The sequence below is a fragment of the Eubalaena glacialis genome, chromosome 15 (assembly GCF_028564815.1).
Source record: "Eubalaena glacialis isolate mEubGla1 chromosome 15, mEubGla1.1.hap2.+ XY, whole genome shotgun sequence".
Lineage (NCBI taxonomy): Eukaryota > Metazoa > Chordata > Mammalia > Artiodactyla > Balaenidae > Eubalaena > Eubalaena glacialis.
Genome location: NC_083730.1, coordinates 25,789,613 through 25,817,204, shown reverse-complemented (window position 1 = coordinate 25,817,204; position 27,592 = coordinate 25,789,613). Strand labels below are relative to the sequence as shown.

General features: G+C 40.0%; 1 protein-coding gene across 4 annotated transcripts in view; it reads right to left on the bottom strand.

Annotated features, from left to right (window-relative positions):
* The window catches only part of DYM (dymeclin), a 389,413-nt gene that overhangs the window by 43,886 nt on the left and 317,935 nt on the right, over window positions 1–27,592 (bottom strand). For all 4 annotated transcript variants that reach the window (XM_061170204.1, XM_061170205.1, XM_061170206.1 and 1 more), the window contains one exon: window positions 17,463–17,576. In XM_061170204.1, the coding sequence (XP_061026187.1) occupies window positions 17,463–17,576 (114 nt within the window). The remainder of the gene's footprint in view (window positions 1–17,462; window positions 17,577–27,592) is intronic.

The following is a 27,592-nucleotide window of genomic DNA, read 5'->3' as shown; positions in this document are numbered from 1 at the left end:
ATTCCATCAAAAGTAATAGCAGAGACAGGGACTTCCCTGGTCGTCCAGTGGTAAAGAATGTGCCTTCCAATGCAGGGGACGCGGGTTCGATCCTTGGTTGGGGAACTAAGATCCCACATGTCGCGGGGCAACTAAGCCCGTGTGCCACAACTACTGAGCCTGAAAAAGAGAGCCTATGTGCTGCAAACTACAGAGCTCACGCGCTCTGGAGCCCGCGTGCCACAACTAGAGAAGAGAAAACCTTGCATTGTGAACTTGTGTCCTTCAGTCATCGGAAACCACGGTTTGGAGAACTGGGCAAAAATTTTTTTGCTATAGAAAAATCAGATATTTATCATTTTTCAGTTAAGAGTTTTAGTTTTCATGACTATATTCAAGATGTAATGATTTGTAATAAAGACCAAATTTTTATACTCTTTGAGATCACAAAGTAAAAACTAAGTTTAATCTAATTCTTACCCATTGAAAGGAAGAGAAAATATCCTGTAAACTGCTTACAAATCTACCATATGTTTAATTAAACAGAAATAATGAAAGACATTATAACAAATACCAGAGTTAGTTTGCTTATCAAGAATGGCTATCCTAAAAGTAAATATGACATGAAGCCACTGCATGTGCAGTGCAGTTTCATTATTATGTATGAGAAAAGCCTAAGAGTGTCCTAATACTCCCTGAAGTAGCAATGGGTATAACTGTTCAAACATTCCAAAGATTACAACACTGTATACAGATACTGTCAAAACCAAGAACTTAGTTATATTATGAATGCTTTAGGTTAAACAAATCGATCTAATAGGCAAATGGGTTTGTGAGGCAGGAGGAGACAAAAATTTAAGATTTCAAAGAAAGAATAGCTTCTTTATGGCTCAAAGATAAGAGGGACTGAAATAATCTTGGACAAGCCATTCTCTTATCTCTAAATGCTCTTTAGCCTGTTTCCTCACTTGCAAAATGTAAATTATCCTTACAGTTCATATGGTTGTTGGGAAGACGAAATGAGAACACCTGTTAAAAAAAATACCTAGCAGAGGGCCTGGCACAGAGCAAGTGCTCATTAAATGTAACTAGATGATAAACAACAAAGAAAAAGGAGTTGAGTCAAAAGAGGGATACTTAAGTCAGACTAAAGAGCAGATGCTGGGACTTCCCTGGTGGCTCAGTGGATAGGACTCCACGCTCCCAATGCAGGGGACCCGGGTTTGATCCCTGGTCAGGGAACTAGATCCCACACGCATGGGGCAACTATGAGTTCGCGTGCCACAACTAAGGAGCCCTGGAGCCGCAACTAAGACCCGGCACAACCAAATAAATAAATAAATAAATATTAAAAAAAAAAAAAAAGAGCAGATGCAACATTTTAAAAGACCATAGCCTTTAACTTTTTTTGCTACTATTTGTTTAATTTACAAAATAATTGTGATAATTCTCATATTTGGGTTACATGTCAAAAATCTACTTAAAAGAAATCTTCTATTTTAAGGTTCATGAAGTGAAAGTTCTCTGTCTTTTGTAGGAAAGGAAGATAAAACAGTTCCAATCCTATCAAGGCTACTGTTAACCCTAGCCATCATTTCCTTCTTTTTTTTTTTTTTTTTAACATCTTTATTGGAGTATAACTGCTTTCCAATGGTGTGTTAGTTTTTGCTGTATAACAAAGTGAATCAGCTACATGTATACATATATCCCCATATCCCCTCCCTCTTGCATCTAGGGCAGGGAACTAGAGAAAACTGGGCCATACAATAGTGGTTCTCCAATCTGGCAGATTATCGGGATCACTCAGAGAACTGTTTAAAAAGCCAGATTCCTGAGTTCATCACCAGACCACTGAATCAGAATCTGAGGTGGGATCCAGAAACCTGCATTTGAAAACAATGCTCCAGGCGACTGTGTTCATTCTTTTGGAATCCTCGCCTTGATGGAAGGAGAATCAGTGTAAGCAGATTCATTCTTACGTAAGACCAGTACAGAAGGAATTCTAATAACAACATTTAAAAACTTCTGTGCTTCCTACAGTCCTTGTCTTGTCCTGTCCTTGGTTAAGCTTTCCCATTTGCTTCCTTCTCAATGTATAAAATCGGTGACTTGGAAAGCTAGAACGGCACCCTGCACGTGTGCAGGGGTGTTTGAGTGCGCGTGCATTTGTGCATGTGTGCATTTGAGGTCATGTATTTCATACTATATTCCTCATATGGGATTGAATGGTCCTAAAAATAAGGTGCCAGCATTATTCCGGCAGTTTCTGAAACCATTTATGATTGTGTTTACTGTTCCATGAGAGGCACTGGTAACTCATGAGTAGGACTTGATCTCGGTCTTTAGTGGACAAGAAACTCAAGGAGGGTTAGAACGGGAGAGAGAAGCACTCTGCTGGTCAAACTTCTGCAGAGATCATTTGGGGTTTGAAGGAAATGGCAGGAGTGTGCTCGTCTCCCCTTTTAAGGAGAGAAGCCCAGCACAGAGCTGTCCCTTTTATGCTTTAGCGCTTCCTAGTCGCCACCCAAAAGTAAAAAGTAATTAAGATAACAATATTTCAAAGAGAGAGAGAGAAAACAGCCAGGGGAAAAAAGTCCAAAATGAGTTTTAAAATACAGGGGAAAAAAAGGCTTCATATGAGCCTGATAATTCCAGCATGTTCTTCACCCTCCAAGAAAGACTCAGAAATAGAATAAAATAACGTCACCTGAGAAACTTTATTCTAATAACATAAATCAGAATATTTTACTCTGCTTGAACTGTAATGAAATTGTGGCAGGTGAGAGCCAAGAAGAGAACCCCTGAGAAACTATTAAAAATTCAGTGAGGCCAATTTACATAGTAATTAACTTACTGATGAGGAGTACTAAAGTGGAGGTCTTCAGACCAGGGTTTTGCAGCTATAAGAATGCATGAGCGTGGAACAATTATTATAAGCTTAAAAAATGTAACTATTTCAGCAAAGTGACCAGGGCCTCCACTCTTAACTTAGCTTCTCTAATAATATTTTGGCAAGAAAATTGACCTTGCAAGAGTCTCTGGAGAGCTGTTCTCCAAAAAACAATGTTTACTTGAAGCCGCATCTGGGACCATCACTCAGTGGTCAACAGCTCCCCTCCTCTCTCTCTTCCATTCAGCAAATATTAACCCACTATGTTCCAGATATGACCTAAGATACATCAGTGCACAAAATATGCAGAGCCCTGCCTTCCTGGTGCTTACATTATCTGAAAGAATAATAATAATTACATAGCATGCTAGGTGATAAATGCTGCGGAAAAGGAAAACCTAGAGTAGGATTAGGGGGATTGGAAGTGCTGAAATTTAAACAAGGAGGTCAGGCAGGCCTCACTGAGAGAGAGGCTTCATTTGCTCATGTGAGTAAAGACCTGAAGGAGGTGCAGGAGTGAGGTGTGCAGGGATCTGGGGGAAAGCAATCGAGGCCAGAAGGAGAAGCCCGAGCAGAGGCCTTAAGGGTGGAGAGTGCTGGTGTGTCTGGGGGATTATCTACTGCTGTGTTTCTTAAACTTGAGCCGACATCAGAAGACACTTGGAGGGCTACTGCCGGGTCCCAGCCCCAGGGGAGAAGGCTGGCTAGTCGTATTCCCATGGGTGGAAACGCACACGTAAGGACACAGAAAAGTGTGTCTGTGGACATGAGCATTGGTTATTGTGGGACCCTGAGGTGGGGCCGTCCAAGGGGAGGTGGGCACACCACAGTGGCACTCAATATTCTGCTCTGGAGACAGAGAACTGACAGGGAAACGAAAGACACTTGGGCTGGGAACAGAGAGAGACACCTGATGATAGGAGATGGGGGAAGATTTCAAGCGAGTCAATATTAAGAGGCTATGAAAAAACTCTTGAAATTTCAGTCAACTTTCTATATTTCTCTTTATGCAACTAACAACAACCATGAAAGTATTCTAAAAGGTGGATATAAAATAAAGGCTTTAAAAATCACTCAGCGTGAAACCACCTAGCCACTCGAATCCTATGATTTGTCAAGTGTCTTAAGTGAATGAAATGAAAAGTTCAGTTAGTGCCAGTAACTCCTATTTTCCCTAGTTTCCTATTTACATTAAAAGAGAAGTTATCTTCTGGCTCATTCCCCCTGAAAAGCATGACCTCAGTTTCAAACACTAGATATGGCAAAGTTCTTAATCCTCAAATGACATGGATAATTCACTAAACCGAAGAAAAGAGGGGTCCAGGAACCCTTACATCATTACGTACGAGGTGGTGTGATGGTGGCTGAGAACCTGCACAGATGTGGATGACGTTCATCATCATCATGACGTTCTAAATGCTCACTAGTAGGCCAAACGGGAGCCAGGGGCAGGCCCTGCTGTGGACGCAGACAGTGAGAACTTTGAGCTGCATCTTCTAACTGAGCTCCTGGAGGACACACTAACTTTATTTATTTCCTTCCAAACTCGAAAGGAGAAATAAGCATCTTAGGGTTTCAGAGCCTGTTCTTTGTGTGTCTGTTTATGCAGAAGGGTCCCCCCAAAACTAATTACCTGGTATTGCCTTTCCCAGACTTCACGCAATACCCGTAAGAAGAGGATGTTTAGAATGATATTAATACTATTTACTCTGAATAGCCAACTTGTTTAACTGTATAGACAGATTCATCCAAAGAGTATATATTCCCACACAGGATATTACACAAATATTTTACAAGGCTATGTCAAATAACATTCGATTGAAAAATATTTTATTTGGTTGAAAGTCAATTACTATGTCATGGGCTTCCAGATCTTCATGTTTACTTGCCCAAAATTGGAAGAATAAGTCTTCTACAAATTTGGCTTCAGTGCTGCAACTCAAAGGAAACTTCAAAAACTTTTGGCTCATCTTCTTCAGTTGACATTAGCTGGCTAATGTCTCAGGAGTAAGAGGCACTGTGCTTCTCTTAACAGCCCAAAAGGTCATTCTAAAATTTCTAAATGTTTAATTTATATTTTAAGAAAGAACAAATCAGTAAGTACGCACACTATTCTACACTTTCATAAAGACCTTACTAAAAAGCATTTCCAATTTGAAACAACCTCTTTTACATCAATCTCATGCACAAAGCTATTATTACATACCCGACAATTATTTTACCAGTATATATTAGTGAATCACCCAAAAGACTATAATGTGCTGTAATGTGGTATAGTACAAATATTATTCAACACACAGCTTGAATTTTCAATCAACTTTAAATACAGCAGAATTCTGTGAATTAAACTCTAGAGGTTTTAAGTGATTCGTTTTATTATAAACAATCCAAAAAGATGATTAAAATAATTGAGATAAGGCTTGATTATAAAGATAAACAGTCTTTTTTTCTAGAAACATCTGTGGTAATAATGTGCTATCATTTAAACCAACTGAGGATAACTCACCATCTGTGAGTAAATGTAATTTTGGTCTCTGTTCTAGTACTGGGGACGGATTTCTTTCTCTCTCTTTTTTTAAACTGAATCATCCATCCTCCATCATCTGTCCCTCTTGCAACCACAGAGTGAGATGGTAAGCTGCAGTCAGGAATGCAATTTCTTGCTATGTTCCTGAACAAAATTAACCGGCCCACCTAAAGAATTTACCCATGACCTTGGCTTCAATGGGATCTTGCTCTAAATTAGAGTTAACTGGGACCTCCCACAGATCAATTAATTTCTGCATTTATTTAGCCATAATCCTGAAAAACCAAGAGTTATATTTCTCATTTATATTTTACTGTCTCAATTATAAAGGGCATTTTCTTTCCGAACATAGTATAATAAATGAACAACGCAGTAACATTCAAACATATAGCCTGTACACTGTAATTCATTTTGCTTTAAGGTAAGTATTATAGTGAACTACAAAATTAACTTTCAGTATCTGCTATGGCCCATGGAGTGGCTCTTGGGCCAGGAGTGTTCACTAAAGGAATTAGGAAATAAAATTTGGGACTGGAATTCAGTAGGAAAAAAAATGGACTAAAGACGAAACTAGTGAGAGACAATCCAAAAGAGAGGAACTAAGGTTTATCATAGGGGAGGGAGAGATACAAAAGAAGAGTACCTGGGTATAACAGCAGAGTGAGGAAGCAGTAACTGTCCTCAGAACAGAAAGGAGGTGGGAAAGGAAAGGCGAGTGGAAGGGTCCAGAAAGTTCTAAGAAGAAGGTGGCCTAGGGCTTCCCTGGTGGCGCAGTGGTTAAGAATCCACCTGCCAATGCAGGGGGCACGGGTTTGAGCCCTGGTCTGGGAAGATCCCACATGCTGCGGAGCAACTAAGCCCGTGCGCCACAACTACTGAGCCTGCGCGCCACAACTACTGGAGCCCGTGTGCCACAACTACTGAAGCACGCATGCCTAGAGCCCGTGCTCCGCAACAAGAGAAGCCATGGCTATGAGAAGCCCGCGCATCGCAATGAAGAGTAGCCCCCGCTCGCTGCAACTAGAGAAAGCCTGAGCGCAGCAACGAAGACCCAATGCAGCCAAAAATAAATAAAATAAATTAAAAAAAAAAAAAAAGCAGCTAGTTTAAAAAAAAAAAGGGACCAGGGCTCATTGAAGAAATGGTTGATTCTGGGGCTGGGGAAGATACAGGAGCCAACCTGGAGGAGCTCCCACTGGCCAAAGCTAGAACAATTTGAGCAACGAAATAAATAAATGATAATATTGAATTATAATCTACAGAATAAAATATAAAATTATCATTCATTAGGTAAACACCACAGTAATAACTGTGTAGGGCAGCTCCACTGATGAATGATATAATCAAGGCAAAAGTTTGAGGAGAAATAGGATATTAGCAAAGTCTCACTCCCAAGATAGTAATCAATAACAAAGGGAGAAATAGTGACTTTCCACTGGAGAAATCTGGTAGCCACCACATTAAGCGAGTGATCAAGGATAACATCAACAGCAATGAGAGAGGCTGACACCAGGTACCTCCTGGTATGATGAACTGAGAGGGGCACAATGTCACTTCTGTGGTATTTTTGCTAAATATGTATAACTTCAATATACATATTTTGCCAAATATTGTATAACTTCAATATACAATATAATTTCATATATAATGAGGAAACATTAGAAAAACCCAAGTTGAGAGACATTCTACAAAATAACTGACCAGCACTCATCCACAGTGTCAAGGTCATGAATGATAAGGAAAGCCTGAGGAACAGTCTCAGGTTGGAGGAGACTAAGCAGATACAAGAAGTAAATGCAGTGTGGGTCCTGGAAAGGATTCTGAAACAGAAATAAGAATACTGGGAGAAAAAAAAAAACAAAACTGGTATAATTCAAATAAGGCCTGTAATTTAGTTAAGAGTATTGTACTTATGTTAATTTTCTGGTTTTGATAATTGTACTATAGTTATATGTAGTTATATGTGTTGCTAGCATCAGCGGATCCTGGATGAAGGGTTTACATGAACTGTCTCTACTATTTTTGCAACTTTTCTGTAAGTCTAAAATTATTTTAAAATAAAATGTAAAAAAAAAATCAAGGTGGCATTGATTCAAATATCTTCTCTTCTGGACAACCTATCTAAAACTGCTCCCTTCCCAATATTATCTATCCTCCTCTATTTTTCTTATTTACTGCTACCTAAAATAGCAAATATTATAAAATAAGCTACAAGGATATATTGTACAATACAGCAAATATAGCCAATATTTTATAATAATTATAAATGGAGTATATGCTTTGAAAATTGTGAATCACTATATTGTACATCTGTAAATTATATAATATTGCACATCAACTATACGTCAATTAAAAAAAAGAAAAAACAAAAAATAAAAATAAAATATCAGTGTACAAAAAAAAGCAAATATTTTACTTATTTCTCATTGTCTATCTCCTCCACATAAAACAAAAAAACAAAAAACCAAGCTCTATGAGGAGGCAGGGATTTTTGTCTACTTTGTCCATTGCTGTATCCAGAGTTTAGAACAGTGCCTGACACATACAGGGAGAGACAGTTAAGTGAATTAAAATTGCAAAGAGGATGGTAAAATAAAAATTAGAAAAGCAGGTCTGGAGATAGAAAATTTTACTCCAGAACTCTTGAATTCTAACAAGTCCCCATTTCCTCTTTAGCATATATAAAGTGAGCTTTTCATTCATCTACTTATTACATTTACTGAGCAACTCCTATGTACCAGACATCAAAGGGATGCAGATGACTAAGACATGACCCCTATTCTCAAGGAAGTTACAGATGAGTGGGAGAGAGAAAACATTTAAATAACTACATACAAGGTAGAAGAGGAGAGGAGTCCCCAAAAATGTAAATATAAAATGCAATGGATATTCAGAGGGGGGAGGCACAGGTAGGTTGAGGAGTAAAAGGAAAGGCTTCCTAAATGTTGTTAACTTGATCAAGGGCTTCAATGAATGCTTAGAATTTGAATAAGCAAAAAGCAAAGGTGGGAGAATGGTATATTGGGAGAAGAAAATTGTGTCAGTAAATCCAAAACCGCAGGAAGGAAGAAGGCACAGAGATAGTTCTGCTCGGCTGGAGCACCGGGTGGGGGTGGGGGAATGGGAAGTAGGGAGGCAAAGGACTGGAATGGCAGGCTGGGGTTAGACTGTGAATGGTCTAGAATTGCAGCCTAAGGACTCCAGACCTTGTCAGGGAGCAACAGGGCTTGACCTCTAAATAGTAGAAGGACGTTACCAGAGCACTGCTCTACAAAAATTCTTCCTGGAATTTTAGAAGACAGAATTCTAGACTCATAAGAATTGCAAGAAATCTTTGGGATCATCCTGTGCAACTTTTTATTAACAGGAACTCTTTCAATCTTTTCCCCCTATGTTATAGATTTGAGTTCCTTTGTCATCTGGTGCTCTTTTTACATTTACCATCCAGACTTTATCGTGAATACGACTCTTCACTACTTCATGAAGCCCCATATGGACTGCTAAACAACTTTACCCGTCAGAAAACACTTCCTTAGGTGGAACTAATACCTGTCTTTGTTCAGTTACTACCCATTGCCCTTGGCATAAAATGAGAAGCTTAATTCCTCTTTCATAGTATAATCCTTAAAGTAGCTGAACACAGTTTTTCTATTTTTCTCTCTTTCCCAGGTTATATATCCTCTACTCCTCACCTTATGTGACCTACAGGCTCTTTACTATAACTTTACCTGCTTGTGCACACATCTTGGTTTACCAATGTGATGCTCAGATGGAACCTAACGATCCTAGTGTGATCTTACTGGCACGGAAGGGGATAGTACAGGACAGTGGTAAACAAAATGGACTCTGGAGAAAGACTGCCTTGGTGTGAAGCCCAGCTTTGCATCTGGGCAGTAATTTAACCTCTCTGAGCCTTAGTTGCCTCATCTAGAAAATCAGGATAATAGCATCAACTCATAGTGCTATAAAGCGCTTAGAAAAGTGTCTTGTAGAATTATTAGTATTATTGTTGAGCTTGAGTTCTCAAATTTTACTCACAGGTTATATCTGCCAGCATTGTGAGAAACTGTGCATCTGAGCCTTAAGATGAAAAAGGCTGGCAGTGCTTATACCATTCTTTTTTTTTTTTAAGTTTTATTTTATTTTTTTTATTGGAGTATAATTGCTTTACAATGTTGTGTTAGTTTCTGCTGTACCATGAAGTGAATCAGCTATATGTATATCTATATCCCCTCCCTCTTGGACCTCCCTCTCCCCCACCCAATCTTACCCATCTGAGTCATCACAGAGCACTGAGCTGAGCTCCGTGTGCCATACAGCAGGTTCCCACTAGCTATCTATTTTACACATGGTAGCGTATTTATGTCAAACCTAATCTTCCAATTCGTCCCACCCTCCCCTTCCCTGCCCACCCCATGTCCACATGTCCGTCCTCTACGTCTACGTCTCTATTCCCGCTGCAAATAGGTTCATCTGTACCATTTTTCTATATTCCACAAATATGCGTCAATATATGATATGTTTTTCTCTTTCTGGCTTACTTCACTCTGTATGACAGACTCTAGGTGCATCCACATCTCTACAAATGACCCAATTTCATTCCTTTTCATGGATGAGTAATATTCCATTGTATATATGTACCACATCTTCTTTATCCATTCATCTGTCGCTGGACATTTAGGTTGTTTCCATGTTCTGGCTATTGTAAATAGTGCTCCAATGAACACTGGGGTACATAAGTCCTTTTGAATTATGGTTTTCTCAGGGTATATGCACAGTAGTGGGATTGCTGGGTCATATGGTAGTTCTATTTTTAGTTTTTTTAAGGAACTTCCATACTGTTCTCCATAGTGGCTGTATCAATTTACATTCCCATCAACAGTACAAAAGGGTTCCCTTTTCTCCACACCCTCTCCGGCATTTACTGCTTGTAGATTTTTTGACTATGGCCATTCTGACTGGTGTGAGGTGATACCTCATTGTAGTTTTGATTTGCATTTCTCTAATAATTAGTGATGTTGAACATCTTTTCATGTGCCTCTTGGCCATCTGTATGTCTTCTTTGGTGAAATGTCTGTTTAGGTCTTCTGCCCACTTTTTAATTGGGTTGTTTGTTTTTTTGATATTGAGCTCCATGAGCTGTTTGTATATTTTGGAGATTAATTCTTTGCCCATTGCTTCGTTTGCAAATATTTTCTCCCATTCTGAGGGTTGTCTTTTCGTCGTGTTTATGGTTTCCTTTGCTGTGCAGAAGCTTTTAAGCTTAATTAGGTCTCATTTAATTATTCTTGTTTTTATTTTCATTACTCTAGGAGGTGGGTCAAAAAAAGATCTTGCTGTAGTTTATGTCAGAGAGTGTTTTTCCTATGTTTTCCTCTAAGAGTTTTATAGTGTCTGGTCTTACATTTAGGTCTTTAATCCATTTTGAGTTTATTTTTATGTATGGCATTAGGTAGTGTTCTAATTTCATTCTTTTTTAAAAAAATAAATAACTTTATTTATGTATGTATGTATGTATGTATGTATGTATGGCTGCATTGGGTCTTCGTTGCTGCATATGCGCTTTCTCTAGTTGTGGTGAGCGGGGGCTACTCTTTGTTGCGGTGCACAGGCTTCTCACTGTGGTGGCTTTTCTTCTTGCAGAACACGGGCTCTAGGTGTGCAGGCTTCACTAGTTGTGGCATGCGGGCTCAGTAGTTGTGGCTCGCAGGCTCTAGAGCACAGGCTCAGCAGTTGTGGCGCACGGGCTTAGCTGCTCTGCAGCATGTGGGATCTTACCAGACCAGGGATCGAACCCATGTCCCCTGCATTGGCAGGTGGATTCTTAACCACTGTGTCACCAGGGAAGTCCTAATTTCATTCTTTTACATGTAGCTGTCCAGTTTTCCCAGCACCACTTATTGAAGAGGCTGTCTTTTCTCCATTGTACATTCTTGCCTACTTTGTCATAAATTAGGTGACCATACGTACATGGGTTTATCTCTGGGATTTCTATCCTGTACCATTGATCTATATTTCTGTTTTTGTGCCAGTACCATACTGTCTTGGTTACTGTAGCTTTGTAGTATAGTTTGAAGTTGGAGAGCCTGATTCCTCCAGTTCTGTTTTTCTTTCTCAAGATTGCTTTGGCTATTCGGGGTCTTTTGTGTTTCCATACAAATTGTAAAAATTTTTGTTCTAATTCTGTGAAGAATGCCATTGGTAGTTTGATAGGGATTGCATTGAATCTGTAGATTGCTTTGGGTAGTAGAGTCATTTTCACCATATTGATTCTTCCAATCCAAAAACATGGTGTATTTCTCCGTCTGTTTATGTCACCTTTGATTTCTTTCATCAGTGTTTTATAGTTTTCTGAGTACAAGTCTTGCCTCCTTAGGCTTCAATTTTATTTAGAGGATATACTCTTTTCCAGTTGGAGATTATTCTCACTAAAGGAGATAAACTAGCATTTGAAAATGGGAGAATGCTTAAATCAATCAACCATGTAATCTTGTCCACTGTTCCTATGCTGAAGGCCCACAATTTCTTATTTTCTTTGCTTTCTCCTCTCAGAGGATCAAAGGCCCCTTCCAATTCGAGTCTTTGACAACGTTTGTGTAAGTTCATGCCACTCCATTACTTTTGGACTCTGTACATACCATTCTTTCTATCTTTTGCAGGTATCCTTTAAAAAAAATCCATGCTCGTCAAGGAACTTCTCATTCTGCTTCTTTAGTTTCTTTTGATTGTATGCCACGTTGTTGGCAACTCAAGCACCTTTCTTCCCCTTTCATGCTGAAAGCCTGGAAACTACATGTCCTAGCATCTCTCCAGAAGGGCTTTGGGTTAGACTGTGGCAAGGAGAGGAACTTGTATTTCAGAAGGCAGAAGAGAAACAGAGGCCACTGGTGCTCTGGTAACAGTGGTGGGCAGACTGTGGGCTTCAGCAAACGTTTTGACAGTGGTTTCTAGCAATCTTCCTGCAGACCTCCACATGGATGTCTGAAGGCAGGCCAGACCATCGGTGACGACATTCTTGCCACTTCTGATTTCCTGAAAGCCAGCACTGTTTTTTGCTGAAGTTGGCTTCCTTAGTCCTTTCAATGACTTTCAAATTTCCTATATTAAATTGCTTTCTGTTCGCAATCGGGTTTTATTTCTCTGACAGGCTTGGTAGGGAAAACAGAAGGTCCTCTCTATAACTCGAGTATAAAGGATTTTGTAAGGAAAATAGAGGCTTATGCAACTGTTAGAAAGGCAAGATCAGGGAAGCTGCGACAGAAGACTGTCTACAGCACTGGAGTAGGAGGTTCTCAAGAGCTCACTGCAAGCTGCTGCAAACCTCAGTATCTCTGGGGAGACATCGATGACCCTGGCCGCCTACAGCACCAGGCCAGGCAGGAGCTGCCTCTGGAGAATAATGGCTTCTTCTCTTCTGCTTTCCAAATCGCATGCAAGTGTGCCTCTCCTTGGCCGACTGCAATTTGGAACTACACAGACAGGAGGATTCTGGAAAATGTACTCTGGATGCATCTCTGTGATGCAGAGGAGACTGGAGAAGGAGGCGAATGTGATACAGAGTTGAAAACAGATACTTCAGTACAAACGTAGTTCTCATATTTGTTTACACAGAACAATCAGTGATTGGATAGTTAATGTTTTTTATTTTATTTGTTTTCCATCCCACTTGAACTACATTTTTTCTTGTTATGAACCATATACAACTTTTAGCAATTTATGTTCTTTTGGCATACAAACCTGACTATGCCCTCTGCTATTATGAACTGAAAGGTGATCTCTGTCATAAGAAATCCCCAGATTAATAATATTTCCTTATTGTTTCTTACATCTTCTGAGAGTAAAAACTGTTATCAAATGTTTATGCAGTTTCCTGCTTTGTGGAGAATGATAATTTTAGTATATACACAGACAAAATTATACTCTTAGGAATGGAAACGTTCTTAAAAGTCACACAGTTGGTTTTCCCCACCAATATTTGAGTCCTTACAATTGGAATGGCAAATAACTGTACATGTGCTCCCGGCTTTCTGCTCCTGTTGCCAATGGCAGGCGTTGTTAATGGATCTCAGCACTTTTCCTGCTGCACCTGAACTCAGCCTTAGAATCCTTCTCCATTTACTGTGCTGGCCAGCTAGTACCAACAGATAAGAGCTTCATGCAAGATGGAACCTATCTGCATCCCTGTCAAGTGGCCATCGTCCTATTACTCTTAACACCTCCAGTGACAGTGAATGCACCACTTCCTAGAAGTTGCCTATTCCGTCTCTAAATACAGTTGACCCTTGAACAACAAGGATTTGAACTGCGTGGATCCACTTATGCATAGATTTTTTTCCAACAGTAAATACTACAGTACTACACGATCCATGGTTGGTTGAATCTGTGAGTTCAGAGGAACTGTGGATACAGAGGGCTGATGATAAATTATATCTGGGTTTTCAACTGTGTGGAGGGTCTGCACCCTGAACCCCTACACTGTTCAAGGGTCAACTGTAGTTCCATTTCTTAGAAAGTTCTCCCTTCTATGGGACTGAAATGCAAGTTCCTTCTACCCATTGGTCCTATTCCTGAGACCACACATAATAAGTCCAAATCTGCTTTCGTAAACAATTCTTCCAGTACTTGAAGACAAGTCTCTTCTGCTTGGATCCTGTGAATTCCCCTAATCACTCCCTGTGTTCTTTCACAATTTTGGTGATTCTCTGAAAGTTTTCCAAATTGTCTTATGGTGTGTGGCCTCCAAAGTTTGCTCTGAATTGTCTAGTACAGACAGCCTCTAGAAACTAGTAGCAGATTGACTCACATATACTGTTGAGCCGCACATTTAGCAAAGCAGAGCCAGGCATCTAACGATGAAAGACTCAGCTAGCCAACATCTGAAAGTTGTCCTTGAGACCGCCTAGTCCAAGTCCAAATCCACTTCCATAAACAGTTCTTCCAGTACTTGCAGACCAGTTCTCTAACCAGTCCAACAGAACCTACGTTCAGCCACCATTCCCTGGAGCTTCTGTAATCAATGCAGACTATAGCTATCTCCTAAAAGGCCTAAGGGCACTCCTCTGCCCACCAGACAATTTCTTGGACAAATTCTGTTAGCACTTCTGCCTTTCCACCGTGGTCCAAGTCAAGCAATAGTCTAACTGATCTCTCTGCTTTCATTGTTGCTCTATAGTCTACCCTCAACACATCAGCCAGAGTGGTCCTATTAAAACTGAAACCCCATCGTGTCTCTCCTCTTGCACTGGTTCCCCATTTCACTGCACCTCCCCACCCCCATCATCCTGTTTACCTCCTGTTCCTCTCCCCTTGTTCACACAGCTCTAGCTGCTTTGTTCTTTTCATTATTTCTTCAACATGCTTGGCATCCTCCTGGCTTTGGACCTTTTTAGTAGCTGTTCCTACTGCTTAGGACTCTACTCTGAATAAGCACGACTAATTCTCTCACCTCTTTTTTTTTTTTTTTGCTAAAGGTTTGCCCGGACCATTCTCTGTAAAACTTTCTCCCACCACATCCTCACGGATACTCCCAGACCCCCTCAAGCTGCTCTACCTTTTCTGTATTTTCCAGAGCATTTATCACATCCTAGTGCCCTAGATCATTTTGTTATTTATTATGTTACGCTGATTGTTCATTGTCTGTTTCCTCCTGCTAGACTATGAGCCCTGAAAGGGCAGGGATCTTGGCTCACTATGTGCCCAAGCACTTACAGCAACACTGTCACAGAGCAGATGCTTGAGAAAGACTTGCTCAGTGTTGACGGAACCCTGTGGCAAGCTTAAACCTAATGTCGTATGTCCTCATCATTGGTCATTGCCATCTTCTTTTGTACTTTCGTCCCCATTCCTCTTTGTGCTTTCTCTCCCCCGATCCAGCTTCCTATTACTTCCCTGCCTCCCATACCCTGTACTGCCTTTTCAAACCCCAATTTCACGGTTAGGATGTATCCCTACACTCTCAGTCCCTGCACTGAATCTTCTCTCCTCACCATCTCTTTAACTGAAACTTGGTTCTCCCCTCAGGACTCCCAAACCCCTGGAGCCTTTGGAAGTAAAAGCTGCTTGTTCTTTCACACTCCCCAGCCTTCAGGGTCTGGAGGTGCAGTTGGTGTCTTCTTTGTTTTCACTGTTGTTGCTTGGCTATTATCCTTCTACCCTTAAGTACAAAGCTCTGTTCATATGAGGCTGGTACCAGCTTCTTCTCCTCCTTATAGCTGCCACCTACTGACTCTTAGGCCTCTCTCTCATTTACTATAGCATCTGGCTCAGTCTTTCTTTCCGCCCATGGCTTATCATCCTGGGTGCCTATGATGCCCATGTGTATGGCCCATCCTTGGCTTCCAATTCATTAACTGGCTCAGTCACACTGACTTTCATTCACATCTGTATCATTTCAGTCCCCCACTCATGGCGGAATCCAGATCATGTTGTCATGGAGATCTGCTCCTTCTGAACATCTTTGGTCTAAATATACTGCTCTCTAATCACAATTTCCATTTCTTCTACTATGATGGTTCTTTGATCTCATCAAAATCTCCCTTCCCTTGACTCCTCTGCATTACCCTTTCCTTACGGTTTCTTGATAGTTCCACTTCTTTCTTGACTTAGCTTAAACACCACGATCCACCACTTCCTACTGGTTAACATGGTAGAGTTCAAATAAATTTGAAACAGTGAGAAAAAACCCGAAAGACCTCAGATGTCTTACTTTAGGTAAGAAAGGAAATAATATGAATTCTCTACACTTCAGGAATTGTCAGGAAAAGAGAGTAAAGTCAAAGCTGGAGGGTCTGGTGAACCGTAATCAGGTTTTATGCTCTTGCCACACGGTGGTGCCATTTTAGCTGATAAGCAGAAACCCTTCCTTCGCTCAGCACTGCGTGAACTGCACGGCTGTGTACGGACAGTGGAACTTCTGTGAGTGATTATGACTAATGTGCTGTTGCTTTATAAACTCTGTTATTATAACTGAAAATATTTTCATATCCTACAATGTTCATTAAGCGGCGGTTCTAGTGATAGTGCTGAAAAACAGAGCCCCCCAAACAGTAACTTTGGAACAGAAGCTAGTTGTGATAAAACACTATCAAGAAGGCCAAACATTCACTATGACACCCTGTGTGCTGTTCATTTAGGAACGAGCACTCTAAAAAACTGAGAGGCAATGAAGGAAAAAAATTAAAAGAAGTATTAAGGTAAAAATAGGCGACAATGCTGCACATTCACGCATCTTCCCCCAAATCTCCCCCTTACATATTTTCCTATGGGAAAATTAGTCTTGAAGTATGAGTTTTACATCATGAGATCACTTCAGGAACATATCTAACACACAAATGTAAATGCCTCCTCAAAATACAATATTTCCCCTACCTCTTCCATGAAATGATCCTCTTCTATAGCTACTCCCAGGCACACAGTAAATAGCGTGGTGATTATGAGCATGGACTTTGGAGCCAGATGGCCTGGGTATGAATCTCCTAGTTTCCTAATTTTCTAATTATATGGCTTTGGGTTAATTACTTAACCTCTCTGTGCACCAGATTCCTCATCTGAAAATTAGGATGATAACACTACTTACCGTCAAAGGGCTGTTGTGAGGATTGATTGGGTTAATATATGTAAGACACTCAGAACCTCCCAAAAGCACTGAGTAAACACTATGTAAATATTAGCTACTGTTGTAGTGATCATCATCGCCATCACCACCACCACCACCTTCCCATCAACCCTTGATGATACTTAACAAGACTGTACTTATTTCACTGGGTTAAAAAAATAAGGTGCTCCTTTATTCATAGTATATATATGAATTACTCATAGTATATACAGTGGTTACTCATAGGATATGCAGTGGTGTGAAGACAGTCCTTTTGCTATTTCTTCTGGAAAACTGTCAGAATCCTTCACCACAGTTCTGTGTGTCAGTATACAGTAGAGTAGGCAGCGCAAGTTTAGAGAGCCTTTTCCAGCGCAAGTGCTGGGTAAGTGATATGATTCTGAATAGAGCCCACTCACACACTAATATTTACATCAAGTGATACAACAGTATGTTTCTTCCCCCAGTCTTACCTTCAGCCTGTCCTTGGGCAGTGCGACGACCCCTTGCTTGATGATTTCCAGGACCCGTTCCACTGACAGCTCAGCTCCAGCTTGTAGCAACCTCGAGCTAAAGAAGGTGATCACCTGGAATGTAAAGTGTTATTTTTTTAAACAAGTAGATGTATGAGAGGTATTTTCAGTAGATGCCTTTCTCACATGGTAGTCAAAGGGTCATCGTTCCATTTCTTCGAGTGACCTGGCTTTTAATTCACTAGCTCTCCTAAATCAGTCCTCTGTATAAAGGGTTTGATGGCTGAATCAGAGCCAACCCCTGAATATTCAGGGTTGATTATCCATTCTGTGAATTAAGCAGGCTCCTGAATTCTGCACTTTCTTGTGCTGCCTCACCTTGCATTCATATTTCATTTAGAGAGCAGCACCCATCAGAAGGTAGGAAGAGAAAGCTAAAGCTTAATATCTGTTAATATTGAGGCTTAATAGTAGTTGTCCAGAAAAAGTCTTAATAAGAAAGAAATTTGAAGCTAATGGCTAAAATGATGTTTTGGGGATTATTTATCAATTTAATTTATCCACAACGCTCTTACCTCTGAGCACCAGGGATAATCAACAGCATGCTGTAATTTTTTTGTTTCATGTCACAGCACACCCTGAACTATGTAGCAAGGTGCTAACACAGTAACATTTGGAAATAACACTGTCTCTTAACACTTGTCATTAAAAACTAAAAGACTGTCATCATTTTTTAGGAAATCACTTAAAAACCACAATGTTAATAAATCAAGAAGACCGTAAGTCACTTTTTATTCAAGAGACTATACACTATAGACAAGTGTTTATAGTCAGAGATGCCTGCAAAAATATAAAAATTTATGTTTCTTAAAAAGTTGAGTATTTCCATTTACATGTTTTCTATTTTATAGGTAAATTATTTTAAGTTAACTAAGAGTCATTTCCAAACATTTTTCTAGATTTTCTTTCAGGATTACTCTCCTATATATTAATTGTTCAAATGCATAATAACTTTTCTCCTAACCATTCTAGTGGAAGGTGCATGATATGACATAAATGCCACTGAAATGGATTTATTCTGGAAAGTAGAGACCCAGCTGGAGCCAGAACCCTAACAAGCTTGTGCCTTGCAAGACTGTGGCAATGAGCAAAAACAAAGGCAGCCAATGCCTGGCTATACTGCTGTTGATTCCAAATAAATCATTTCTTTATCTCAGGCAGTTTGCTGGCACCAGCTCCTTTGCAAGTTGCTTATTTTGTCCATGACAGGTTGGTTTTCAACATGTGCCTATGGGTCTTGTTTTTTCCAAGTCAGATTTTAAGCTCTCCGGGATAAAATTTTGTTCACAAGAGTTTAGACACAGCAGGTACTATAACTGATTTTCATAAATTGTAATTAAGTCTCTTTTTATTTATTTATTTATTTTTGGTTGCATTGGGTCTTCGTTGCTGCACGCGGGCTTTCTCTAGTTGCGGCGAGCGGGAGCTACTCTTCGTTGTGGTGCGCGGGCTTCTCATTGCAGTGGCTTCTCTTGTTGCGGAACACAGGCTCTAGGCACACGGGCTTCAGTAGTTGTGGCACGTGGGCTCAGTAGTTGTGGCTCGCGGGCTCTAGAGCACAGGCTCAGTAGTTGTGGCGCACAGGCTTAGTTGCTCCGTGGCATGTGGGATCTTCCCAGACCAGGGATCGAACCCGTGTACCCTGCATTGGCAGGTGGATTCTTAACCACTGCACTACCAGGGAAGTCCCTCTTTTTATTTTTAAATGGACATTTTATATGTGTAAAATAAGTAAATTCCGTGAAAATATTTTTTGAATTTTGGTTGTACCTGAAATTTTTGTGTTTTACTTAAGACACTGATGATACCCTTGACAACCTATTCAGTGGAAGGAATAATCAGAGAATTTACAAAGGAAATAGATGATAATTTGTGTCTGCAAGAAAGATGCAATGTGTACAGCAACTGTACACATTCAATAAAAGGGAAAAAATTCAATAAAATATTTTTTTAAACAAGTAGCAAATTCAATAAAAGGGAAAAAAAGAGAAAGATGCAATGTAATTGGGGGACAAGACACTGATCAAACATATAATTAAATGGATTTAAGACATCATGGGAAAAAAAAAGACTGTAGCTGCCAAAGAGGCAAGAGAATTTTTCTTGCCTCTTTGTTTCGCAGCGCGCAAGGAGAGGGGATTCAGAGCGCCGCCTAAACGAGCTCCAGAGACGGGCGCGAGCCGCGGCTATCAGCGCGGATCCCACAGCAACAGGGACGCAGAGGGAAAAACGGAGAGATTCCCGCACAGAGGCTCGGCGCCGAGCAGCACTCACCAGCCCGAGAGGCTTGTCTGCTCACCCGCCGGGGCGGGCGGGGGCTGGGAGCTGAGGCGCGGGCTTCGGTCGGATCCCAGGGAGAGGACTGGGGTTGGCTGCGTGAACACAGCCTGAAGGGGCTAGCGCACCACAACTAGCCGGGAGGGTGCACGAGAAAAAGTCTGCAGCTGCCGAAGAGGCAGGAGACTTTTTCTTGCCTCTTTCTTTCGTGGCTTGCAAGGAGAGGGGATTCAGAGCGCCACTTAAACGAACTCCAGAGACGGGCGCGAGCCGCGGCTATCAGCGCGGACCCCAGAGACAGGCATGAGACGCTAAGGCTGCTGCTGCCGCCACCAAACAGCCTGTGGGCGAGCACAGGTCATTCTCCACACCGCCCCTCCCGGGAGCCTGTGCAGCCCGCCACGGCCAGGCTCCCGTAATCCGGGGACAACTTCCCCGGGAGAGCGCACGGCGCGCCTCAGGCTGCTGCAACGTCACGCCGGCTTCTGCCGCCGCAGGCTCGCCCCGCCTCCTCCGTACCGCTCCCTCCCCCCGGCCTGACTGAGCCAGAGCCCCCGAAGCAGCTGCTCCTTTAACCCCGTTCTGTCTGGGCGGGGAACAGACGCCCTCAGGGGACCTACATGCAGAGGCGGGTCCAAATCCAAAGCTGAACCCCGGGAGCTGTACGAACAAAGAAGAGAAAGGGAAATCTCTCCCAGCAGCCTCAGAAGCAGCGGATTAAAGCTCCACAAACAACTTGATGTGCCTGCATCTGTTGAATACCTGAATAGACAACGAATCATCCCAAATTTAGGAGATGGACTTTGGGAGCAGGATATATTAACTTTTCCCCTTTTCCTTTTTTTGGTGAGTGTAGATGTGTATGCTTCTGGGTGAGATTTTGTCTGTATAGCTTTGCTCTCACCGTTAGTCCTAGGGTTAGGTCCGTCCGTTTTTTTTTTTTTTTTTTGGCTTAAAAATTTTTTTTTCCCTAATAAATGTTTTCTTAATAATTTTTTCCTTATTTTCTATTTTTAAAAAAAATTTTTAATAAGTTTTTTCATATTTTTTATTTTAAAAAATTAAAAAATTTTTTTTTCTTAATAAATTTTTTCTAAATAATTTTTTTCTTATTTTTAGTATAAAAAATTAATAAATCTATTTTTAAAAATTAAAAAAAATTTTTTTTTCTTAATAAATTTACTCTTAATAATTTTTTTTCTTATTTTTTATTATAATTGCTTTATTTTATTTTATTTTATCCTCTTTTTTTCTTTCTTTCCATTTTTTCTCCCTTTTATTCTGAGCCGTGTGGATGAAAGGCTCTTGGTGCTCCAGCCAGGCATCAGGGCTGTGCCTCTGAGGTGGGAGAGCCAACTTCAGGACACTGGTCCACAAGAGACCTCCCAGCTCCACGTAATACCAAACGGCGAAAATCTCTCACAGATCTCCATCTCAACATCAAGACCCAGCTTCACTCAACGACCAGCAAGCTACAGTGCTGGACACCCTATGCCAAACAACTAGCAAGACAGGAACACAGCCCCATCCATTAACAGAGAGGCTGCCTAAAATCATAATAAGGCCACAGACACCCCAAAACACACCACCAGACGTGGACGAACCCACCAGAAAGACAACATCCAGCCTCATCCACCAGAACACAGGCACTAGTTCCCTCCACCAGGAAACCTACACAACCCACTGAACCAACCTTAGCCACTGGGGACAGATACCAAAAACAACGGGAACTACGAACCTGCAGCCTGTGAAAAGGAGACCCCAAACACAGTAAGATAAGCAAAATGAGAAGACAGAAAAACACACAGCAGATGAAGGAGCAGGGTCAAAACACACCAGACCTAACAAATGAAGAGGAAATAGGTAGTCTACCTGAAAAAGAATTCAGAATAATGATAGTAAGGATGATCCAAAGTCTTGGAAATAGAATAGACAAAATGCAAGAAACATTTAACAAGGACGTAGAAGAACTAAAGGGGAACCAAGAAACGATGACAAGCACAATAAATGAAATTAAAAATACTCTAGATGGGATCAATAGCAGAATAACTGAGGCAGAAGAACGGATAAGTGACCTGGAAGATAAAATGGTGGAAATAACTACTGCAGACCAGAATAAAGAAAAAAGAATGAAAAGAACTGAGGACAGTCTCAGAGACCTCTGGGACAACATTAAACGCACCAACATTCGAATTATAGGGGTCCCAGAAGAAGAAGAGAAAAAGAAAGGGACTGAGAAAATATTTGAAGAGATTATAGTTGAAAACTTCCCTAATATGGGAAAGGAAATAGTTAATCAAGTCCTGGAAGCACAGAGAGTCCCATACAGGATAAATCCAAGGAGAAACACACCAAGACACATATTAATCAAACTATCAAAAATTAAATATAAAGAAAACATATTAAAAGCAGCAAGGGAAAAACAACAGATAACACACAAGGGCATCCCCATAAGGTTAACAGCTGATCTTTCAGCAGAAACGCTGCAAGCCAGAAGGGAGTGGCAGGATATACTTAAAGTGATGAAGGAGAAAAACCTACAACCAAGATTACTCTACCCAGCAAGGATCTCATTCAGATTTGATGGAGAAATTAAAACCTTTACAGACAAGCAAAAGCTGAGAGAGTTCAGCACCACCAAACCAGCTTTACAACAAATGCTAAAGGAACTTCTCTAGGCAAGAAACACAAGAGAAGGAAAACACCTACAATAACAAACCCAAAACATTTAAGAAAATGGGAATAGGAACATACATATCGATAATTACCTTAAATGTAAATGGATTAAATGCTCCCACCAAAAGACACAGACTGGCTGAATGGATACAAAAACAAGACCCATATACATGCTGTCTACAAGAGACCCACTTCAGACCTAGAGACACATACAGACTGAAAGTGAGGGGATGGAAAAAGATATTCCATGCAAATGGAAATCAAAAGAAAGCTGGAGTAGCAATTCTCATATCAGACAAAATAGACTTTAAAATAAAGACAATTACAAGAGACAAAGACGGACACTATATAATGATCAAGGGATCGATCCAAGAGGAAGGTATAACAATTGTAAATATTTATGCACCCAACATAGGAGCACCTCAATACATAAGGCAAATACTAACAGCCATAAAAGGGGAAATCGACAGTAACACAATCATAGTAGGGGACTTTAACACCCCACTTTCACCAATGGACAGATCATCCAAAATGAAAATAAATAAGGAAACACAAGCTTTAAATTATACATTAAACAAGATGGACTTAATTGATATTTATAGGACATTCCACCCAAAAACAACAGAATACACATTTTTCTCAAGTGCTCATGGAACATTCTCCAGGATAGATCATATCTTGGGTCACAAATCAAGCCTTGGTAAATTTAAAAAAATTGAAATCGTATCAAGTATCTTTTCCGACCACAACGCTATGAGACTAGATATCAATTACAGGAAAAGATCTGTAAAAAATACAAACACATGGAGGCTACACAATACACTACTTAATAACGAAGTGATCACTGAAGAAATCAAAGGGGAAATCAAAAAATACCTAGAAACAAATGACAGTGGAGACACGACGATCCAAAACCTATGGGATGCAGCAAAAGCAGTTCTAAGAGGGAAGTTTATAGCAATACAAGCCTACATCAAGAAACAGGAAACATCTCGAATAAACAACCTAACCTTGCACCTAAAGCAATTAGAGAAAGAAGAACAAAAAAACCCCAAAGCTAGCAGAAGGAAAGAAATCATAAAGATCAGATCAGAAATAAATGAAAAAGAAATGAAGGAAACAATAGCAAAAATCAATGAAACTAAAAGCTGGTTCTTTGAGAAGATAAACAAAATTGATAAACCATTAGCCAGACTCATCAAGAGAAAAAAGGAGAAGACTCAAATTAATAGAATTAGAAATGAAAAAGGAGAAGTAACCACTGACACTGCAGAAATACAAAGGATCATAAGAGATTACTACAAGCAACTCTATGCTAATAAAATGGACAACCTGGAAGAAATGGACAGATTCTTAGAAATGCACAACCTGCCGAGACTGAACCAGGAAGAAATAGAAAATATGAACAGACCAATCACAAGCACTGAAATTGAAACTGTGATTAAAAATCTTCCAACACACAAAAGCCCAGGACCAGATGGCTTCACAGGCGAATTCTATCAAACATTTAGAGAAGAGCTAACACCTATCCTTCTCAAACTCTTCCAAAATATTGCAGAGGGAGGAACACTCCCCAACTCATTCTACGAGGCCACCATCACCCTGATACCAAAACCAGGCAAAGATGTCACAAAGAAAGAAAACTACAGGCCAATATCACTGATGAACATAGATGCAAAAATCCTCAACAAAATACTAGCAAACAGAATCCAACAGCACATTAAAAGGATCATACACCATGATCAAGTGGGGTTTATTCCAGGAACGCAAGGATTCTTCAATATACGCAAATCAATCAACGTGATACATCATATTAACAAATTGAAGGAGAAAAACCATATGATCATCTCAATAGATGCAGAGAAAGCTTTCGACAAAATTCAACACCCATTTATGATAAAAGTCCTGCAGAAAGTAGGCATAGAGGGAACTTTCCTCAACATAATAAAGGCCGTATATGACAAACCCACAGCCAACATTGTCCTCAATGGTGAAAAACTGAAACCATTTCCACTAAGATCAGGAACAAGACAAGGTTGCCCACTCTCACCACTATTATTCAACATAGTTTTGGAAGTGTTAGCCACAGCAATCAGAGACGAAAAAGAAATAAAAGGAATCCAAATCGGAAAAGAAGAAGTAAAGCTGTCACTGTTTGCAGATGACATGATACTATACATAGAGAATCCAAAAGATGCTACCAGAAAACTACTAGAGCTAATCAATGAATTTGGTAAAGTAGCAGGATACAAAATTAATGCACAGAAATCTCTTGCATTCCTGTATACTAATGATGAAAAATCTGAAAGTGAAATTAAGAAAACACTCCCGTTTACCATTGCAACAAAAAGAATAAAATACCTAGGAATAAACCTACCTAAGGAGACAAAAGACCTGTATGCAGAAAATCATAGGACACTGATGAAAGAAATTAAAGATGATACAAATAGATGGAGAGATATACCATGTTCTTGGATTGGAAGAATAAACATTGTGAAAATGACTCTGCTACCCAAAGCAATCTACAGATTCAATGCAATCCCTATCAAACTACCACTGGCATTTTTCACAGAACTAGAACAAAAAATTTCACAATTTGTATGGAAACACAAAAGACCCCGAATAGCCAAAGCAATCTTGAGAACGAAAAATGGAGCTGGAGGAATCAGGCTCCCTGACTTCAGACTATATTACAAAGCTACAGTAATCAAGACAGTTTGGTACTGGCACAAAAACAGAAATATAGATCCATGGAACAGGACAGAAAGCCCAGAGATAAGCCCACGCACATATGGTCACCTTATCTTTGATAAAGGAGGCAAGCATATACAGTGGAGAAAAGACAGCCTCTTCAATAAGTGGTGCTGGGAAAATTGGACAGGTACATGTAAAAGTATGAAATTAGAACACTCCCTAACACCATACACAAAAATAAACTCAAAATGGATTAAAGACCTAAGTGTAAGGCCAGACACTATCAAACTCTTAGAGGAAAACATAGGCAGAACACTGTATGACATAAGTCACAGCAAGATCCTTTTTGACCCAGGTCCTAGAGAAATGGAAATAAAAACACAAATAAACAAATGGGACCTAATGAAACTTAAAAGCTTTTGCACAGCAAAGGAAACCATAAACAAGACCAAAAGACAACCCTCAGAATGGGAGAAAATATTTGCAAATGAAGCAACGGACAAAGGATTAATCTCCAAGATTTACAAGCAGCTCATGCAGCTCAATAACAAAAAAACAAACAACCCAATCCAAAAATGGGCAGAAGACCTAAATAGACATTTCTCCAAAGAAGAGATACAGATTGCCAACAGACACATGAAAGAATGCTCAACATCATTAATCATTAGAGAAATGCAAATCAAAACTACAATGAGGTATCATCTCACACCGGTCAGAATGGCCATCATCAAAAAATCTAGAAACAATAAATGCTGGAGAGGGTGTGGAGAAAAGGGAACACTCTTGCACTGTTGGTGGGAATGTAAATTGATACAGCCACTATGGAGAACAGTATGGGGGTTCCTTAAAAAACTAAAAATAGAACTACCATATGACCCAGCAATCCCACTACTGGGCATATACCCTGAGAAAACCATAATTCAGAAAGAGTCATGTACCAAAATATTCATTGCAGCTCTGTTTACAATAGCCAGGACATGGAAGCTACCTAGGTGTCCATCATCGGATGAATGGATAAAGAAGATGTGGCACATATATACAATGGAATATTACTCAGCCATAAAAAGAAATGAAATGGAGGTGTTTGTAATGAGGTGGATGGAGTTAGAGTCTGTCATACAGAGTGAAGTAAGTCAGAAAGAGAAAAACAAATACAGTATGCTAACACATATATATGGAATCTAAGGGAAAAAAAAAAAAAAAAAGAGGTCATGAAGAACCTAGTGGCAAGATGGGAATAAAGACACAGACCTACTAGAGAATGGACGTGAGGATATGGGGAGGGGGAGGGGTGAGATGTGACAGGGTGAGAGAGTGTCATGGACATATATACACTACCAAATGTAAAATAGATAACTAGTGGGAAGCAGCCGCATAGCACAGGGAGATCAGCTCGGTGCTTTGTGACCACCTAGAGGGGTGGGATAGGGAGGGTGGGAGGGAGGGAGATGCAAGAGGGAAGAGATATGGCAACATATGTATATGTGTAACTGATTCACTTTGTTGTAAAGCAGAAGCTAGCACACCATTGTAAAGCAATTATACTTCAATAAAGATGTTTAAAAATAAAAAAATAAAAAAAAATAAAAAGGGGGGAAGGTGAGGTAACCTTGAGATTAAAAAAAAAAAAAAAAAAAAAAAGACATCATGGTAGTGTACACTACAAACTACTCAAAGTCAGAGGCCTAGTTTGGGTCCTGCCTGTGATACTTACTAACCATGTGACTTGTAAGATGCTCAACTTCTTCCAGATGTAGAATTGTGCAGTGGTTTGGAGCGCTTATCAGGTGTCAGATTGCTTGCGTTTAAATCCCAGCTCTCCTTATAAACTTAGGCAAGTTATTTAACATCTCCATGCCTGAGTTTCCTGATCTATAAATGAGGAAAAATAGAATGCCTGCCTCATGGGGTTGTTCTTAGAATTAAGTTAATACTTGCAGAGCACAAAGAATGATGCATGGCACGTGGTAAGTGCTCACAAAATGTCAGTAACTATGATTATCATTAGGTGTATCTCAGTATCTTTGTTTATAAAATGAAAAAGTTGCCCCATCTACTGCATAGGAAACAATCATAATACATGTAAAAGTAGTCTGTTAAGGATGAAACCCATGAATGTTAGTACCCTACCAATGTATCCGATCAATAACATTTCTTTGTAGTTATATGTCTATATTCCTGATTTTATGCCTGATATAGGCGAAAAATTTGTAAGAACTGAGTTTGGTGGCACAGGTCATCTCACCCAAACCAGTCAGGACTAGCAAGTGAAATCTACTGAAAGTAAATTTTAGGAAAGCCTGCAGGTTAAAACTTACATGTGATCACCATTAGTTTAATACATTACTGAGGGTCAACTAACAACTCTTCTATTTTTACTTGATGAATTTATGTACAACTTTTCCCAAGGAATTTATATTAAT